General features: G+C 28.1%; 1 protein-coding gene across 1 annotated transcript; it reads right to left on the reverse strand.

Moving 5' to 3' along the window:
* Positions 1-1,361: 1,361 nt before the first annotated feature.
* LOC142327781 (alpha-latrotoxin-Lh1a-like) lies at positions 1,362-21,998 on the reverse strand. Its single transcript, XM_075371108.1, has 6 exons — positions 21,869-21,998; positions 19,370-19,587; positions 16,447-16,618; positions 10,507-10,631; positions 4,821-5,098; positions 1,362-2,059 (listed from the first exon to the last, which is right to left on the reverse strand). Exons 1-2 carry the CDS (start codon positions 21,905-21,907, stop codon positions 19,432-19,434), a joined length of 195 nt encoding a protein of 64 aa, XP_075227223.1. The 5' UTR covers positions 21,908-21,998; the 3' UTR covers positions 1,362-2,059; positions 4,821-5,098; positions 10,507-10,631; positions 16,447-16,618; positions 19,370-19,431.
* Positions 21,999-22,000: the final 2 nt, after the last annotated feature.

The following is a 22,000-nucleotide window of genomic DNA, read 5'->3' on the forward strand; positions in this document are numbered from 1 at the left end:
ATCTTGATTTTTAAAAACTAATAACTGTAAAAGACCTGGTGTAGCTAAATAGATTATATCAACTAAATAAATATTAAATATCTGCTCGCGACAAAATCATCCATAAAAATGGGTGTAATTTATTTAAAATTTAAAGTTGAAGCGGAAGAGAATTTTAAGCCTAATACAGTCGCATATTGTTTATTAATTTACAATAATATAGTTAGTTTATATACTCTCTCCCTTGATGAGCACTGTGATAAAGCAACAGTAATAGGTTAAAGGTGGCAGATAATTTAATAATTTTTTTTTTTTTCAATTTTTAATGATATAAAGCTAATGATTGATATTAAATAGAGATCAATATCTATCAATAGAGATATTATAATATCTATCTAAACCAATACTAACAAATAATTATTATTTGATTTAAAGAATAATTGACAGCTGACATCATGTTATAAGAGACAGGATTCCCCATGACGTCATCAACAGTCTATAGTAAATGTTCATTAAATAACAAACTATAACGAATAAGATAGGACCTCATGTAGCATCTAAAGCATATGTTTTACTATGAATTTTTCACTAAATTAAGTATTTCAAAATGTAAATTTACGTGATCACACATTCATCATTGAAAATAGCTGTTCATTAATGTAGTCGTGAAACACACGTGAGGTTTAAACTTCAGTAGCTTTGTTGGTTCTTTGTTCTAATTTTGGACTCATCTCAAACCCATGTATCCTATGTATTTTGAAGTAAATGTACTCTTTCAGTGTGAAAATTTAACTACAAAGAGGGGGTAATCTTGGAAAACATAGCGTGAGTGAGGTTCTGCCTCAACTTGGACTAAAGGGGTTAAAGTCAAAGTGAAGATTAAACCTCATGTTTTCATACTAGTATTCTGTCTGTCTGTCTGTCTGTCTCTCTCTCTCTCTCTCTCTCTCGCTCTCTCAATCTCTCTGTGTGTGTCTGCGCGCGCGCACTATAATAGTAATAAATTTTAATAAGTAATATAAAATATATACTAAGATAATTTTAGTATTTCATAAGGACATAAATAAGGAAATGTCTAACACTTAGTTTATAAGATACTTCTATTATGAGGAAATACTGTGTTCCCACTGGGATCTACCTTGAGTAATTAAAGATCAGTAGGCAGAGTTTGTTAAATTACACACTTTAGAAATTTTTTTTTTGATAACAACTTAGTAACTGTTGCTTTAAAAAATATAATCGTTTATCAACTCAATTTGTGGGTTACAATATACTGTTCCATAGGCAATATGAACAAAAAACCAAGTGATCTTTGATTAAACACAAATTTTTATCCGAACACAAAGGCAAAAGGTAAAAAAAAAAAACAACACAAGAAAGAATAAACGTAAATACTATTTCTTTATATTTATTTAAAAATAATCAAATGTACAAAAATACATAAAATACATTAAGAAATTTATATCACACAATAATTATCTTACATTAAAAAAACTTACCATTAAAAGAAAATACATAGTAAAAAAAGTATATGCATAACTTACAGAAAAAATACATTTGATTACAAAAATAATACAGCCTATTTTAAAAATAAAATAGTAAATACACAAATATCAAACATCAACAAATGACTAAAACATTTTTAATATGGCAACAACACATATTTAATAAAGTAATAAAAAAAAAACAAAAAACTGGTGTTTATAAAATAGAATCTTTTTTCAAAGATAAAAAAGACTTCATCTAGGTTACAAGATTACTTAAACATTTTTATATCAAATCAAATTTTATGAATGAATTCGTAAAATAGGAAATGTTTTCAGCAAAATTCATAACGGGTAATAGTAATAACATTTATACAATATAATACAAAAAAAAATTTTAAATATTTACTTAGTCTTAACTTGATCCATTGTAATAACTATTTTTTTATTAAATAATACAAAAATTAATTTTCACTTTAATCTGTATTTTTGTAGTTTGTAATATAATTACGAGTCTATTAAAATTAAAATAAACATGATATGTATATATACTATTAATTGGTATAACTCACAAACATCACCGAAATCTCTGCCACCTAGAAAAAAATATTTAACATTTTATTATAGTATAGCTTCAACAAGAAAATATTTTATATTTTATTCCGGGTGGACAAAAATTTATTGTGAGTGCAAAATTAAATATAATGCTTAATAATTAAAATAGAAAACAATAAAAATATTAACATACAATCCTGTGATAAATGTTAGTAAACCTGATGATTAATGGTACAAGCTAGTACTCATTTTGAATTTTAATGGTTTTTTTTTATAGGACATATCTACTAAACTGATAAACAGAAATTCATATCATACATTTTGTGACACACACATTATTTTCTGAAGTAAAAATCTAAATATTATAACTTAAGAATTAATTACCTACAGATGTAATGTTTCTTATTCATTATATATATTTAGAGACTACTTTTAAACTTTGTAGCCATATTATAACAATATTAAATACTAGAAATAGGACATATTAATAGTACATAATGACATATTAATACTAGAAAGCCACAAAGTAAAGATAATGTAAAAAAAATCTATTTTCACTAAAACGTAAAAATATTTATATTACAAACTATGTAAATATAATATGGTATGTATCAGTTACGTTTAAATTATATTTGCTATTAATAACTACTACTAACATTTTTCACAAACCAAAATTATATTTTAGAGTTTGAAGGACATGGTTTTATAAATTTCCTTCAAATAATTCAGAAAACTCTCTTTTGTAATAATTGCAAGTTAAAATTCCAAAAGTTCGAATCTCCACTGTTCCAAAATAATTTTCTGAAAAACTTTACTTGTAAAAAATTACTGTACAAGTTATAATTGTAAAATATAAAATTCATGTACATTAAAATAACATGGCAAAATTTATGGCATAGATTAATTTATCATACAAGTAGCATACGAGGTCTGTAAATAAAATAATGAGACTAGTTTTTTTTTGGCAGTCAAAGTGGCAACACTGTAAAGTTACTAATAAACTTATGGTTATATGAACAGCTGATTTATATTACGTATTAATATTTTTAGTCTATTATTGCCATCTTAGACGTAAACAAAATTTTTGTGTAACGAGTTTTTGTTGTGCATTACAAAAATGAGTGATACTAATTATGAGCAACATTGTGTAATCAAGTTTTGTGTTAAACTCTGTGAGAATGCTACTGAAACTCTTTCACAACTGAAAAGGGCGTATGGAGATGACGCTCTGCCATGAGCCCAAGTTTTTAGGGGGTTTAAAGCATTTTCAGATGGCCAGGAATCAGTTGAAGATGATCCATGCTCTGAAAAACCATTAATGTCAAAAAGTGATGACAATGTTGAGCGAATCAGAGAATTGATACGGTACGACCGGCAATTAGCTGTCAGAATGATTACAGAACAATTTAATTTACCACAGTACATTAAATTTTGATAAATGAATTGGACATGAAAAAAGTTTGTGCAAAATTGGTCCCACAAAACCTCACTGCTGAACAGAAAAACAACAGGGTGGAAATATGCTGCGACCTTCCAGGGCAAATTGAAACTGATCCTGATTTTCTAAAAAAAAATGTTATTACTGATGACAAATCTCATATATTTGAGTACGACCCAGAAACAAAATGTCAAAGCAAGGAGTGGCACACTTCAAACTCACTACATCCCAAAAAAGCAAAAATGAGCAAATAAAAAATCAGAACCATGCTAATTTGTTTCTTCTTTAGTAATGGCATTGTCCATAAGTAGTTTTTGCCTACAGGACAGACTGTAAATGGATATGTTTACCTAGAAATTCTTGAAAGACTGTGGAAAAGAGTTGCCATCAAAGGATCTGCATTTAATGCACCTTGTCATGTTGCACTCTCAGTTAATGAGTTTTTGGCAAAGAAAAACATTCCTGTAATTCCTCAACCACCTTATTCACCTGACTTGAGTCCCTGCCACTTTTTCCTGTAACCGACTTTAAAAAAAACACCTCAAAGGATGGCATTTTGGAACAGTAGAAAACATTAAAAATAATGTAACCAACCATCTGAAGGATATTCCGGTTTCTGAGTTTCAACACTGCTATGAAGAGTGGGAATACCGTTTGAAGTGTTGTGTGGCTTCCCAAGGGAACTATTTCGAAGGTGATAAAGAGTCCATGTATAATTGAACTGTAAATAATAAGTTTTCCTGAACCAGTCTCATTACTTTATTAACAAATTTCGTATTACATAAAAATAAATGTTTTAAGTTGTGAATGAAGTCAGTAACAATAAAGAATTAAATTACAAAGAAATTTAAGAATGAATACGTGGAAAGAAATAAGTAATGATAAGTGGAAAGACAAAAAAATAATTTTGAGTTATAAGACAACAAAATTATTAACAATGATAAAAAATGGTGAGCTTGAAACTGGGAATGTTAATAAGGAGAACATCCAGATGTCAAAATACAATGATTAAATTCTGATTTTCAATATGTTTACTATCTGTACCACTGAAAATAAAATGTGATATAAAATTCTGGCAAAGAATTCAAATCACTGTTGTGATTTGAATTCCTCCAATGAAAGTCAGCTTGAACAATTTATATTAAATTATATCTCACAAATAACAATACACAAATCCAGGGATGGGTTTATATAATGTTTTTTTTGTTTTTTTAGGAAATCTGAGCTTGTATTTTGCCTGATCTTTATTTCGAGAGGAAAACTAAGTTTTCAATAAATATTGTTGAACAATAATGTACTGCTTTCATCCTCAGTAAAAAATCCACAATTATCTGAATGGTTGTGAACAGGATGGTGTCTGCTACCTGGACAGACTTTTATACAGGGCTGTTTTCTTGGTATTGCAGTTCCTCTCTTTTTAGATTATACTTTCTCATTATCCATCCCTTTTCCTAATCCATGATCCATTCTTCCCAATAAGGGTCCTGTGGGTGTAGATAAGATACTAAGTCCATGCTGAGGTTGTAAAGACTTGTAGAGCCACTGTGATCTGACGAGAGATGACTGTTTTCTGACCAGTGGCTGAACAATACATCTAATGGCTGAAGTGCCTGATGGGTAAATCCAGGACTCCTAATCCCTCCTAAAATACAAATACAGATCTGATAGAGGGCTGTAGAGAAGTAGCTCAATAAATTGAAACAAAACTTAAATCTCTGATATTTTAATAAGAATTAAACTAATAAATAGATTAGATATAGACAAACTTTACATAGGTACAAAATGTTTTTATAAATGATATTATTTATGACAAAATTACTTCATTAGATGAACATTTTATTTCAATTGTCACCCTGAACCTATACCAGGATTGAAATTCATCAGCATGGCAAGGTCATTTACACAATACTACTTTCTTTCTGATCTCTTTCATCATATCAATAATTTCTCCTCTACTGTTGTCTTTTTTTACATCCTGAAATGATTACTTTTAATACCTGCTTGTTTTGTTTCACAATTCCTGTTTCAAAAATACAACCCACTCACAACATCTAATTTAAATTCAACAAAATTTCACAATTTTCTTCACATCTGTGTTCGTTTCTTGATTTTTAACTTAAGTACTTCATAAGTTACTTCCTAATTTATAATATAATTATTCTACTTATAAAAAAAAAATTACTTGGAATTATATCTTATGTTGTAGAATGTAATATTATTTTTATACCAGGTGATATTTAAGTATGGAAACATCTTTATACTGCATACCTGAAAGTTAATTGGAGATAGAAAGAAAAGGGGTTCTACACAATTAAAAAAAACTGCATTGTGGTGGGTTTTTAATTTTTATCTGCCACATTGAATCAAATTTAATTCTTTTAAATAGCACGGTGGATGGACACATGATTTCAATTTAAAATTTTACAAGAAAAACAATGTTTTTCTGTTAATGCCTTCATTATCAAATTAAAAGCATTCAAATCTCCAATGACAGAAAAATCGTGTTAACTATAAAACAAGGTAAAATAGCATTTTACATTTATAATACATACAATAACAAAGTTTAAACAGTGCTATAATATTGATGATAATAATAAACAATTACTAATAATTCACAACACAACAAATTAAACAACTATATCAACTGATATTATTTTCTAAATAAAAATTAACTTCCAGTGATAATAGCAGCTGACATTTGTTACTTATCATAAATGAAACAAATCAGCAGGAAATACTTTTTACTTAAAAAATATATTACATATTTAGTTGAGTAAATCAGCTGTTAATTTATAACAAAATGGTTTGTATTACATTGAAATAATGCGACTTATTAACTCCTCACTTCACCTTTTTACTTACACAAACATACTTGCTTGTGATGTAAAATTTGATAGAACTAGTAAAAATTAAGTTGTAGGCCTACCTACGGTTCAAATTTGATGTTTGGTGAAAGTTTTATTATTAGTTTCCTTGTTCATTTATTTACGTTTATTAAATATTAAACAAATAACAATGACTTCTTTAGGTGAAACCAAACGAATAACTCTATTGATGATGTACAGGTATAATGACAGAGTTCAGCCTTTACAAGAGGTAGGTGATTGATTTAATAATAGATTTCCAAACAGAGAACAAATAAGTAAATCGACTGTGATCAAGACAGTACAGTGATTTGAAGAAACCGGTACTGTAAAAAATTGTCCTTGCAACAGAAGACAAAGAACCATCACAACTGATGCAAAGTCATTAGATGAATGCAGACCTTTGTGAATTCTCATTCATCGATTGGGGAAGCTGTTGTCCAACATGATATCAGTTATTTTTCAGTTCAAAAAAATTCTTAATACAAATAAATATCACCCTTATAAGCTACTTGGAATTATGAATTATACTCATTGCAACTTTGAATGCTTATAAGTATATAACAAAGGCATTAACAGAAAAATGAATTTCACCATCATTTTTCTAGTAAAATTTTAAATCAAAAACATGTTTCATATAGCTTCTATTTAAAAAAAAATTAAGTTTGATTTAATACAGCAGATAAAAATTAAAAAACCCACCATAATGCAGACTGTATGAAACAATATGAACCCTCCAAATACCTCTCAGCCTCCTTCTTTTTGCCTCCAAATATCTCTCAGTTATGCAGTATAAAGCTGTTTCCATACTTAAATATCTCCCGGTATGCGTATCTTTAAAATTAACATATTTTATCAGTTCTAGTTATTGATAAAAACCTGTTTCACATACTGTAAATCTGGTATGACAAATATTTTATTACATGTGATTTACACAATCAATATACATATGATAATGAAAATTAAAATATTGAATGCAGTAGCTAGTTTAATATCTCCAGGTCACCTGAAAAATAATAATTTTGTTTACAGTACTGATATCATTTATTCACACATATGTTGTTACATAGTTTCATCATTATTCATGCTCAATTTTAAATATCTGATGCAATAAATTATAATTAACATTAACTTTTATTCAATACATATAATAAATATTAACTTTTTATCAACTGAATCTAAAAATTAAAATTATTAGGCATATAATTTGTAAAACACATTAATAAAACGTGTATTAATATTTTATCAAATATTATGTACCACTAAAACTGCAATACTAATTTATTTCAGTTGTGTTACAACATTTAATGGGTCAGGTGTATCTACACCTTATGAACATATGTTAATTACCTATATTGTACACATTTATTATGTTACCCTTTATTCAGTTCAGTCACACCTAGTTTTTTGGTTGGTTTTTAATAGTTCTGTTGTAATTATTTTTCTTTATCAAAAAGTTAAACAAATGAAACTCTACAGCAATTAATGATTTACATACAGAAAATGACAAAAGGAGTATAAACAGATCAATCAAGGTTGACTTCTAAAAATGTGATCAAGGCTATAATTCGAACATTATACGTAATTTTCAAAAATGTGTAAAAGTTAAATATTTTAGGTAGAAAGTTGTAAATAGAACAATATACAAATCTTAGAAAGATTAGAAATTCTTGTAGCAAAGAATATTTTTATTATTTCATTTATGTTTAATTATTAAATTAAAAATAAGCTGTTACATTTTTATAAACATATTTTTTTTAAATAATACATTTTATTCTATAAATTTCATAATTTGTGTTTTAACAACCTTTTTATTTTACACATAATAATAAATATATTCAGAATTTAATGAATTTAATTTATTAATTTAATCAGAATTTAATGACTGATTATTCCAATCATATAAAAAACACACACACACACACACACACACATACAGACAGACAGACAGAGAGAGAGAGTGTGATGGGGGGATAATTTTTAAGTAAATTATTTTTAACTCTTTACCCATGATGTAATGGAGACGGTACATGCATTTGGGGTAAGAGGTTGTGTGTGTGTGTGTATGTCTGTTACCATTTTTGCCAAAAACTACTGGACAGATTTCAATGTGGTTTTTTGCAATACATAGTTATAGGCTATCAAGGGGCACTGAAGTAGATGTGTTTCTCTAAAACAGTCGGGTCAATTTTAATGCATTTTTTTTTTTAATGATATATCTAAAAAAAAACTGGTACTTACGTATTAACGTCACTGCAGCTACAGCTTTATTTAAAAACAAAGTAGTCAATCGGATTTCGGTGGAAAATGTGCCGATATAGAGTTTAACATAGATTCAAAACAGTCTCTTTATTAATTTTAATATATTTATTTTATAAATATAGTTTAACCAAACTTAACCTACGCTCGCTTCGCTCGCTAACCTTGACTAATTAACACCGTAATTTTTTGAGTATTTATTTAATAAATTCAGTAATTATTGCAATTATTTATTATTTAATAATTACTGAATTTATTAAATAAATACTCAAATAATTACGGTGTTAATTAGTCAAGGTTAGCGAGCATAGCGAGCATAGGTTAAGTTTGGTTAAATTATATTTATAAAATAAATAAATATAAATAACCATTTTTTAAAATTAATAAAGAGACTCAATAGAATAAATACTTAATTTTAAATAAAGCTGTAGCTGCGGTGGCGTTAATACGTAAGTACCAAAAAACGTCTCAGTTATGTCAAGAAACACAGGTAAATGGTTTGTTGACTGATCGAGTAGTTTTTTGCCCATGATGGAACGGAAACAGTGTATGCATTTGGGGTAAGAGGTTTTGTATATGTGTGTGTTACCATTTTCTTCAAAAACTACTGGACCAGTTTTTATGCGGTTTATGCATTACATAGGTATCACCTCAGAGCAGGTTTTTAGATTAGTTTTACGGTTATAAGCCAACAGGGGGTGCTGCAATAGAAGTGTTTCTCTAAAACAGGTCAATTTTGATGCGGTTTTCTGCATTACATAGGTATCACCACAGAGCAGGTTCTTAGATTAGTTTTATGGTTACAAGCTACCAGGGGGCGCTGTAATAGATATGTTTCTTCAAAAACTGCTTCGTGGGTTTTTAACATTTTTAATTTTATCACTAAAATAATTTTAATTCTATCAAGACAAAATTTTATCACTTGTTCTTTTTAGTTTAACCTAACTTGACGTGTTAGTGAAATCTGCTAATGAGATATTTTTCATTGTTCTACCCTTGCTTATTTGGGCTTTTTGGGGCAAAATGGTAACAAATTATTTCTGGTTTTTTTTTAATATTTTGTTAAGAAAATATCTATTTCAATTAGGAATGATTATTTTTGAAAAAATATAAGGTGAGAAATAAAAAAAAATAAAATTAAAAATTTTAAAAACCACAACTAAACAACTGTGATATTATTTTTAAGACAATAAAATTTAAGATTTTGATTAACCATCGTGCATAACTGTGATGATAAATAACGCTTATCTATGCAATCTACAGGTGACACATGACGGTCAATCAAAATCTTAAATTTTATTGTCTTAAAAACAATATCACAATGTCACAGAGGATTATAAGGTAAAAATACTGTTATTTAATTATTTCATGTTTTTAAGGTAGTCGTATCTTTTTTAAAATTTTTAAATTTTATTTTTCATGTTTTTAAGGTTTTATTTTTAAAAATACGTTTAATTAATTAGAAAAGTATCTAAAATCTACCTGATGTAATGATCTACATGATGTAATCAAAATCTTATCATCCTATGCCTATACATTAAGTTTTTTATGCAAAAATATTTAAAAACACGGTTTTTTAAGTATATGTTTGAAGACATGAATACACAAAAACTATTAATGAAAATAATTACATTGTGTTCAAGAATGCTAAGCATTTATTAATTGATTAAAAAAGAGAAGAAAAAGATTCATTTCTTTTTACCATTTTGCAAACGAGGTTCCATATTTGGGAATTCACAGTGGTTAGATTATGTACAGTGAAACACTGAGAATTTTTCTTCCTTTGCACAAAGAAATATAAACAGTGTGAACACACAAAAAAAGGGTTGTTGCCTATGTAGTACTATAATAGACACTAAAATTAAAGAAAAGAATCAAACTTTGGTAGAGAAAAATATAAATACTTGATTAACTTTTCATTGGATACCTAGTATAAGAGCAACATAGGATGCAAGCAGAGAAAATAGATGCAATGCCAATAAATGATGCGATGGAAAGAACACATAACTGGATCCATGTTATACCAGCACGACTGACGACTGGAGCACATCTCTGTAAAAAAAAAAGAAAAGAAAACAATATATAATTATTCTACAACATGGCATTAAACATTTTAATAAAAAGCAAGTATACTGCAGAATTGGGGTATGCATATCCACTGTTAGGTGGATATGCTAAGAGTATTGACTATTATTCTAATTACATTATTAGTAGAATAATATCTGAAGTGTTTTATGTGTTTATAATTATATTACTTATAAATTTGTCTCTTTTTTGTTTCTTATGGGCGATATCATCATCCAGAAATTATTATGTCAAATCGTATTAGAAGATGAGCTGAATTTGCCCAGAATTTACATGTAAAAATAACTTTCTAAAAATTCAAATATTTCATCAACATACTGACTGACCACTGTGCCAAATAACAAAAACAACCAACAAACACAGTAACAGAACTTGAAAAACTAATACCAAAAGTTAACTTTCGCGGTATCCTGCACCATCAGTCGGTACAAAATTATAAAAATACATCAATAAAAACAAAAATTAATGAATAAAAGTCAAATATTATAAAACATAAACTTCAAACCAGAACAACAGAAGACTTGAACAACATAAATCAATGCCAACTGGAATGATAATAAATTTAAAACATCATGCAACTATGTACGTAAACAATGTTGCCCACTGTTACAATCCACTACGTCCTTAATAAAATCATCATCTTCAAAAACGATCTGATGAATCATTTCATACTTTTGTTTAAGTTTATAAATATAATACTTTTCAAGTGTACCCATTCTTCTACTGCTGTTTCAAATTTCCAAAATTTCTAAATTATTTTTACAATCAGTAACACTATGCCCTCACAACAACAAATAGTCGGCCATATTAGATACACCTTTCTTTCCATTTCTGTAAGCATTGTAATGTTACATAAACCTCATTTTGTAAAAGTGTTAGTTTTACCAATATAAATTTTATTGCATTCATTACATTTAATTTTATACATTCCACTTAAATCCTCTCCATTACTTTATTACTATTATTATTATTACTTAAATATTTTATATGGTTGTTTAGTTTGTAAGCTTTTTTACATTTATCTTTATCATAAATATCAGTAATTTTGTCTATTATTTTATTTGTATAACTGTATTTTAAGAAAAAACTATTACTAATCTCTGTGCTATTTTCTTGTTGCAGTTGTGTAAAACTATCACGGTACTTAATTCTCTGCTTTCAATATATTTTATCTATACCTCCAACATCAAAACCATTAAATACTGCTATTTGTTTTATTACATACATTTCTTTTTTAAGTTTATCATTGTTCCTTGTATAATGTAAAGCCCTAAGCTCTCTAAACATCAGATTTTTACATATATTTTTTTGTGACCATGGGTGATTTTCTGTTCTTTTCTATTTCACACGTAAACTTTAAATTATCATTATAGTTATTAAGTTTTCATAATGAACAAATGTTCATTATTTATAACTGAATTATATATAACCAAAATATCATGTACATATCTCATCCATAATAGCACTTAATATGTCATGAATTAAATAATTGCAGAAATAGGTGAACCCATAGGTAAACCTTTTATCAGTGTATAACAGTTGTTCTCACATATATAGGATAGAGAAGAAGGATTAAAGCCATGATTGACTCAAGTTTCACGTGCTCTCCTTAAGGGGAATAATCGGAAATAATAATAGTAATAATAATAATAATAAATATATATAAAGTAAAAAATATCACTTATTTGAAATAATAATAATTTAATTTATATAACAATGAAAACAATTTTGGGGGTCGTATAAATTTTGTTAAATATTTTATTTCTACTTATTCACTTGTAATTATTTTTATTTTTGAAGCAATGTTAGGATAAAATTAAATATTGTCAAAGTAAACATCAGTTCTGATTTCTTTTGTTTGATTTTGGGTTCAACAAATGTCTTTACTTGCTTTATTTGGTCTTTGGTTTTGCACTTTGGTAAATGAATTATAATTTAATAATTTTCTGTTTACAAAATATACAATTAATTATTATAATATTATTAATTTAACCATTTATAATTGGATCTTGGCTAACATGCAATAATATTTACAGTTAATGAAATAAATAAATTATAATACAGAGTTAGATTTGTTTTAATTCTTATTCACATCAAGAAAAAAATAGTTTAATTAATCTCCAAAAATAACCATTTTTGATCAAAATAATTATTGCTCAGAAAATGCCAAATAATGGCAGAAACTGCTTATCCTAAATGAACATGGGCTACAAAAAAACAATTACTAACTGGATACTAAATATGGTAAATATTTAGAATTGTTTTTCATTTCACAAAATGAGTAAATGTTGATCTGTATTAAAAAGTATGGATTTTTTTGTATTTTGGAAAAAATTGTTTACAATGGAATTAAATTGTTTACAATAGTAGAATTGTGGTCACTTGGAAGTAAAAAGGTTTACCTAGTAAACAGTCTAATCCTAGATAGTAGGCACTTCAATTCTAATCTGATAAGGCTAGATTTTTACCATTATTATGAAGCAAGTTATTTAAAAACTGAAAAATATAATATAAAAACTGTATAAAATGTTTCACTAGTTAAAAGAAAAAAGTTATATTAATAATCACAGAGAAAAAAATGCTTACAAAATGTATATGGCTGATTGAAAATACACATATGCACATCTTTAGAAAGACAGACAAACAAACCTAGTTCGATTAGAAACAAAACACATAAACTGGATCGGAAAAGTGATATGATTTTAAACAGAACAATTTTCATTAGTGTTTCAACAACATAATGTAAATGAAAATAAATAGAAAACTAATCAATAACAGAAACAAATGAATAAAAAATAGATTTAAAAAATTAAAAATCACATACTTTTTGCTTTTTTCTAAAAATGATTAATTATTAAAATGGTTCCTAGAAAAACATTTTTTTTAAAGCAGTTGCTCAATGTGGCCACCATTCTATTCAGTGCATAGTTCAGTTTGGCGAATTCATGCTAGCTGGGCATGCCTAATAGCATCATTATTATTCTTAACAGTAGCTCCAGCTTCTATTATATGATATCTAAATTCTTCTTGCGTGCCAATACAAGCAGAATGTACTAACGACTTCATCCAACCCCAAAGGAAAAAGTCCACTGTCGTGAGATTGGGAGATTAAGGTAGCCATTTAATAAGCAATCTAATGGGAATTTTCTTCTCCCCAAGTGTGTGTTTCAATAATTTACAATGGCATTCTTGTAAAACAGGATTCATCAGTAATTATAATATTACTTAGAAAATCAGGAAGATATTCACATTTTTTAATTAACCATCGACAGAATTTCATCCGTTTATCAAAATCAGATAGCAATAGTTCTGATTTATGATGTTTAGTTCATGTTGTATGAAATAGGTATAGTTGTTGCTCCCATTACGTTCACCACACACTTGATTAAGAGCATGGAAGCGATGTAACAACCTTTTGGTGCTTGAGATGGGAACTAATTGTAATTCATTAAATACTGCTTCTTCAGCATTGGCATTTCTCACAAAATTTTCACGACCAGCATCAAATCGTTGTGATTTAAGCATACCTGTTTCTCAAACTTGCTTCTCAAATACCTCAACTGTTTTACAATCCAGTACTCTTCAATTTGGATAATTTTCCTGGTATTCACACACACACACACACATATATATACTCTCTCTCTCTCTCATGTGCACACACACACACACACACACACACAGCAGCCAATCAATTTTTATTTACTTTACCATTGATTAATAACATGTTTGTCAACTATCCAAATGAAAAAATATTTATGGTATCACCCACAGTGAATGACTGACCAAACAATAACAGTACAAACACTGCTCAAATGAATATTCAAATGTTAGACACTAAATTTAACTGCTGATCAGCTGTTACTGACAACCTATTAAAAAATAAAAATTTTTAATGTGTTTTAAAAGGATGTGTTTCAAATTTATTATTATAAGTTTTAGTATTTGTGTGTAAATTGTTCTGTTTAAAATCATATCACTTTTCTGATCCAGTTTGTATATTTTGTTTCTAATTAAAGTTGAAAGTGTAAAGTCTTTTACCCAACCAAAGACATAGAAGAGCTCAGTGATCAGAATTTCCGCAAAAAAATACAAGAATCTACTCAGAAAACAGAACACATCCCCAATAAAACCTGCCCCAGATTTTTCATAGCATAAAGTAAGGCAACCATCAGTGTACATTTTCTACAATATTTATAGGGAGTATTAATTTGTTAAAATAATGTCTGTAGAAATATAAGGTAATGATATTTGATGTTTTATTTATAAAAATTGTCTGACAGAAGTAGTTGAATATATAGTAGTTAAATAAATAACATCCCTGCTGGTGTAGATTCCTAAACTGTCTCGGAGTAATATTGTTTCAATGAAAAGATTTTATATTTAAATGAGCTTGTACAGTCTGACAAAGAGCTTTTAAACAGATTAGCGGTTTGCAAGTTTTAAGTTTTTAATCCAATAATCTAACTCAAGGGACAAAACTCTACTCTGATGTTTACAATGTCATATAATAATGGGTGAACAGTTTTATCAGGAAGTTCAGCAGATATGCAAGATCAATTTCGTCAGATCATATTTTAGTTACTAACATACCAATATGTGATAATGAGGTAAGCCTCATTTTTGCCATTTGACACTTAGTGCATAGCAGCTGACTGAACCAAATATTTCTTTTTTGTTAATAAGGTCTAGGACGTTTTTCATTTTCAAATGGAAAACTCTGAATATAATGTGTCTAGATTTTAGACCAATGAATAGGTCGTTTTTTATTTCTGGCCATTAAGGATTGTACGTAAAAGTTATAAATAAATCTAGATACCCATATTAACACAAGTATGTCATAGCATCTTGAGATTTTTCATGCATATACCGTGGTGAAGCAGTGAAAGACGAGGAAGTATATGACACTTTGACCCATGTTGTTAGCATTAATGGTGTCTTCTTGCACAGTATCTCAAAGATGAATCTAATCATCAATATGTAATTTTTTTTTGGTTATTATGAACAAAAGCTAATATTTCAGCGATATTTTGGCCATTATGTTAACACAATATTGATTAAATACGTTTCAGTAATAATGTAAAAAATTATAAATGTTATCTTGAACCATAAGTCAATAAGTATAAAATTGCATACAGGAAACTTTTATTTTGTTAATTATTAACAAAAGTTAGATAATAACCATCTTCACCCTTCAAAAACATAAGGGAATATTGTAAAGGATTATAACAGCAATGAAGCTCCGACACACGTTGCATTTGACCTTAATGACAATTTAAGATATCTCTAGGTCCTTTATCTTCATCGGCCAGCAAGCAGCAACTTCAGTAGTAGTTGGAGCATTATAGCGATCCCTATGCTGATTAACAAATACATGATCAGCATGAATTATAAATTAAAAATTTTTCCACATTACCCAAAGGTGTGTTGTCAATATTGCATTTAAACTCTCTGATCAAATTATTATAATCCAGCAAAACTTGCTGGAGTGCTGGTATTAGTTCCTTGGTTTGGAACAATATTTGTACGAAGAGAAGTTTTATTGAGAAATTTTATAGAGTAAATTTGTAAAAATTGGTGGCCAATATCAGGTGCTGGCAATAAACTTCCTATGCGATGGTAAACTTAACCTTGAATTTTAAATGTAGGCATAAAATTCTATTCTATTCTATATATTCTATTATATATATATATTTATATATAATGTAATATTATATTAAAATCATAATTTTTCCTTGCATTTAAATATATTAATAAGAAAAAAGCAACATAATACAATACATACCTGTCCTCTAAGCCATCCACATATTCCTTCTTCCTCTTTCTTGAGTCCTGAACTGAGATCTTATTTCTTATCTTTCGACGAATCCTCTTTAATTCCCTTTCTTCTTGTTTTGTTAATGGATAATGAGATGGAAGAGAAACGCCTTCTTTATCCATTAATCTTTTCTCTTCACCTATAAAAACCAAAATTATTGTTAAGCATCAAATATTAATAACATTTACAATTAATTAACAAGAGAAAGAAAAATCATGTAATGTACAAAATTAAAACACTTCTACAGTTTCAAATATCTGACAATTTTTTAATGCAAACATGTCAGATTAGTACTTAAAAAAATAATAAAATAAACATGATTCTCTCAAGTTTGATATTAAATCTTCTAAAAGTTAATTATTGGAATTATTGAAACACTTACTGAAACACAAGAATTACTCAAATAAATACTTAAATGAAAACAACATTATAGTACAATTCAGGCTAAATAAAATAATGATGGAGAAAAGGTTTCAAACAGCTGAAATCTGGAATAATCCATGTTTATTTGTTGTTAGTGAATAAAACCTATTACAATGTTTACTACTACGTCTGCAGTTCTAAGGTAATTTGGATCCTCTACAGTTTAGGTTTCTGCAAATCAGCATTCTCAGATATTCCTTGTTCTTTTAACTGTGGACGGTTAGGAAAGTTATGAATGCTTCTGTTACTACAACAGAATTCAGAGTTTAAATTTTTATAATAATAATATCTGGGATTTAATGGTCAGTCTTTTGTACAAAATTTTAATTTTAGTGAAGAAAGTTAATGCCTTTTCATCAGGAAGTGATTTTTATTATTCTATTTATTTATTTTTATTCATGTAAGGTTTTGGTTGGCTATGTTATATTTAACCCATTACTAATGTTGAGTAAACGAACATTTTCATACATGTTTTTTTTAATTTCTAGGTACTTTTTCATTTCTCCCTCTCAAAAGTTTGTAAGTTTTTCACCTGGAAATAACTCAAAATAACAGGAAATATTGATATTAACCTTGAATAATTAAGAGTAATGTTTTGAGTACTTAATAATTAATGTTTTGAGTAATTATTGCTATTATTTATTATTTCAGTAATCAAAACATTACTGTTAATTAGTCAAGGTTAGTGAGCAAAGGTTAATTTTGGTTAGATTATATTTATAATTTATATGTAAAATTATAAGCAACAATGTTTATGCATACAATGCCAAGTCTGCAAAAGAAAATCAGGTGTGAAGTGATTTCCTGTTCGCTCTTTTTTTGCACATGTACATCAGCAAGTGTGCCAAGCCCACTAAAATGCAGATGTTCTGCTCTGCAAAATTGATCTTCAATGTGTTCACTGTAGGGATTGATAATTAAAATCATTATCCACACAGATAAAGATAAGAACACATTTTTTTTTTTTACAGAATCAACAGAATCAACAAGAATGTGGTCTTATTGAAACGCAACACATTTAAAAAAATAGTCATACATTAATGTTCAGTCACAGTCACAGAGTGCCTAGTCTTAAAAATTTAATGTCAGTGCCAATTATTAATCATTATGAAAAATTGTAAAGAATGTTAATTTTTTAGATAAAATAGGTGAGAACATTTGACATAAAAACTGCTTCTTTTTAATTTGTGGGAGATGTTGCAAACAGATAATCTCAGAAAATTTTCTTTGGTATCACTTTAATCGGTTGACTGTCGGTCTTGAATTTTTTCCTTGCTGCCAAATTGAGATACTTGTGGTCATGCTATCTTGATTGTATTCTGGCTCATAATGATGGATCAAGGCCTCATATAAGTTATACTTTAAAAATTTCATTCTTTTCATCAGAAATTGAGTTGAAATTCCTCACTGCCAAATTCAGGAATTTGTTCATGCTACGTCATTTGGATTCCAGCTCATAATGATGGATCAAGGCCTCATTATAAGTAATTACACTTTAAAAAGATTCATTTCTTTTATCAGAAATTAAGGTAGCCAAAAGCATGAAGTTTGATTTCTATATGATAAACTGTTTGGAATTTATCTTGCTTATTATTGTTTACAGTTTTTTTTTTTTTATATGCGGAGCGTTATGAATAATTGAGTGAACTGTACTGATGTTTAATAATTTTTAGGATTTACTACTACTGTAATTTGGCTGCCGTCTTGTTCATTACACATTGAATAATCCATTAGTTTTTTAATTCTGTAAATCAGTTATTTATAGGTCACAATGACTCACTCGTTGATCAGAAATAATCAATTTATACTGGTTACTTGATGGTAGTTACATGCTGGTCATTGATGTAACCATTATCTTAATCAAATCTCACCCTCAGATTATCAAAAAGATAAAGTTATCAAGATTGGAAGATCATCCTTTTTCACCGTTTCTTTTCCTAACCCTTGATCCCTTCTTTATTATCAATTCTTTGAGTGCAAGTCTAATACCACTAAGCACTTCTTGATATAAGGATTTGATCAAGATTCTATCAGGTAAAGTCGGGTTATCTAATGCTCCCCCCCCAAAAAACAACCCTTTCCCATTACTCTTGATCCATTCATCCCCATTCTGTGAATTTTAGGTTGATTCTACTAAATTTATGTTCCTTTATGGTTATTATCTGCTTAATATTGTGTAGTTTGATGTAGAATAGGGTTCATTGATGGACTTACCCACTGAATAGGAAATTCAGGTCCTGTCTGATGCTGTACATAATACCTATCTAGTAAAGTCAAGCTTCAATTCATTCCTAATATATATATATATATATAATCATACACAGAACCTTTTGGCATGACGTGTCTGTTTTGTTTAAAACAAGGTTTTTTAAAAAATTCATGAACTAATTAAGAATTTTTATGTAAAATAAATAAATCATTGATAAACTTAAAATAACTTTTTTTTAAATAAGAATAATTTTTTTACCTTAAATCTATGATCATTGATTGGTACATCATTTGGAGTAATTTTAGAATCTAGTATTTTGATCAAGAAATCTTCAGGACGTGGCAATATGTAAATATTTCATCAACAGTGAGACCAGTATGTGTTTCAGCAGTTAAATCACCACCATTATTTAATAAGATATTTAGACACTCCTTGTTGCCACTGAATGCTGCTCTATGCATTGGTGTATAACCTTCCTACAAAACATTGAAAGACATATAAGATGTATAATGAAATATATTTTACAGTCTGCCAAATGTAACTGTGGACTTAAACTGAAGTGTACCTGGATCTTAATCACTAAGATACAATTTATTTGTTATTTGATATTGTCACTAATGAAACAGTTTACTTTATACTTGGTTATTTTGCATTTTCATTGTTGACTATATTTTTTATTTCTATAATTGCTGAAGCTTTTGTTTCCATTGTGACAGTGTTTTAGCTTGCTTGAAGATTGCATCTTTTTATTGAAAATATATTTTGTTGTGGTAATGAGTATACAGAATGTATGAATGAGATGTTTTATCAGAAGTTACCAGACATTGTTGTTTCATATCATAATGCTGTGTGACAATTAAAAATAAGTTCCAAGAAAGTGGATACGTCAATGATGCACTCGAGTACAGAAGACCATCTATCCTACAGAGAAAACGTTAGATGGTATTTGTAATCGCGTAGCTGAAAGTCCCAACAACTCTACCAGAAAATTGGCTCGACAAACAGAAATCTCAAGCAGTAGTACGCACAGAGCACTAAATAAACATTTAATAAAAAAGAAGACAATCTTCATGTGACGGTTTTTTCAGATGAAACATGGTTTCATTTATCAAGCCATGTCAACAATCAGATGTGGACTGTAAATAATTCTTGCCAGATCTTTGAATGACAATGATCTTTTTATTGAAAATATATTTTGTTGTGGTAATGAGTATACAGAATGTATGAATGAGATGTTTTATCAGAAGTTACCAGACATTGTTGTTTCATATCATAATGCTGTGTGACAATTAAAAATAAGTTCCAAGAAAGTGGATACGTCAATGATGCACTCGAGTACAGAAGACCATCTATCCTACAGAGAAAACGTTAGATGGTATTTGTAATCGCGTAGCTGAAAGTCCCAACAACTCTACCAGAAAATTGGCTCGACAAACAGAAATCTCAAGCAGTAGTACGCACAGAGCACTAAATAAACATTTAATAAAAAAGAAGACAATCTTCATGTGACGGTTTTTTCAGATGAAACATGGTTTCATTTATCAAGCCATGTCAACAATCAGATGTGGACTGTAAATAATTCTTGCCAGATCTTTGAATGACCATTACACAATGAAAAACTGAGGTTTGGCATGTTATATCATATAAGCAGGTAATCAAACAATTTTTTTCAGAATACAGTACTCAAAATGTTATTACAATGAAATCATTAATTCTTTATCGGTCAATTAAATGAAGAAGAAATTGCTTTATTTTACTTCCAACAAGAGAATCATGGAATTTCTAAATTAGGTCAACAAATGTTTAGGAAATGAAAACATTTTAAAAATAGTATACAGTTCACTTTATTTTAAGGTAAAAGTTACAGAAACCTTAATTGTATCTGAGCTAGATTTTGACCTAAGTTAAATTCTCTTATAATATACAGGTAACATTTTTATAATTTTTCATTTTAAAATAAAATGTATGGTTGTTTTTTAAAATACAATAAAATCATGAATATCAATATCCTAACATTTAAAATGTGATCAAAAATAGTAATGGAATTGAACTGGATCTATTACACTTATATTATTGTTATGTATGTTTATTTATTTCATAATGAGTATTAAAATATAAATGCAGTTTTGCGTGTTTAAAACAAGGTTGTTCTTAATGTTAGTGGATTTGTGATCAGCGGTCTACAAGACAGCCAGCAAATGTTGATTATATGTTACCATGGAGACCTTAAACGCTTATTTTATTTTTTATTAAAGCTGAATTCCATTTGAACGATGTCTTACTTAAGCAGTGTGAGCAGATCAGTTTATATTCTAGGAGCATTATGTTTGTTTGGTATTGTATTTTTTTTCTTTTTAATGGTCTGCTTTATTTTGCTTTTCCTAGGGCCATATTGAATCCAGATTTTTTTAAATTCATGAACTATTTTCTGACTACTTAATTATGCATGCTTTTGATGTATTTTTTTTTTTTTATAAGTAGATCAATAATGAGTACATTTATGAATGCTTTTTCATCACATATTTATTCATAAGTAATGAATACATTAATAGTATATACATTTAATAGTATATATTTAGTACCATTTATATGTTAAATATTTTATTCTAAATCAAGAAATTGTTTGACCACATTCTAAATCCATATCTGCCAAAGTTACATGTGATCATATCTAAAAAAAAAATACCAGTAAAATTATTGGAATATATGAATTAAAAACAAAAAAAAGGATTTAAATAGAGAATGTAAGATGCTGACCTTGTCAGGATAATTAATAATATTTTTACAGTCATTCATTAAGATAACACGAAGAACATCAATGTTGCCGAATTTAGCTGAAACATGCAAACATGTCTCACCGTTTTCTTCTGTAGAGCTAATACTAGCACC

The sequence above is a fragment of the Lycorma delicatula genome, chromosome 7, assembly GCF_047948215.1.
Source record: "Lycorma delicatula isolate Av1 chromosome 7, ASM4794821v1, whole genome shotgun sequence".
Lineage (NCBI taxonomy): Eukaryota > Metazoa > Arthropoda > Insecta > Hemiptera > Fulgoridae > Lycorma > Lycorma delicatula.

Excerpts from the sequence above, each read along its gene's own strand:
- LOC142327781 (XM_075371108.1), bottom strand. The coding sequence starts at position 21,907 with ATGAATGACTGTAAAAATATTATTAATTATCCTGACAAG. Across the intron at positions 19,588-21,868 it reads TTATTAATTATCCTGACAAG|GAAGGTTATACACCAATGCA; the intron begins GTCAGCATCTTA and ends AATGTTTTGTAG.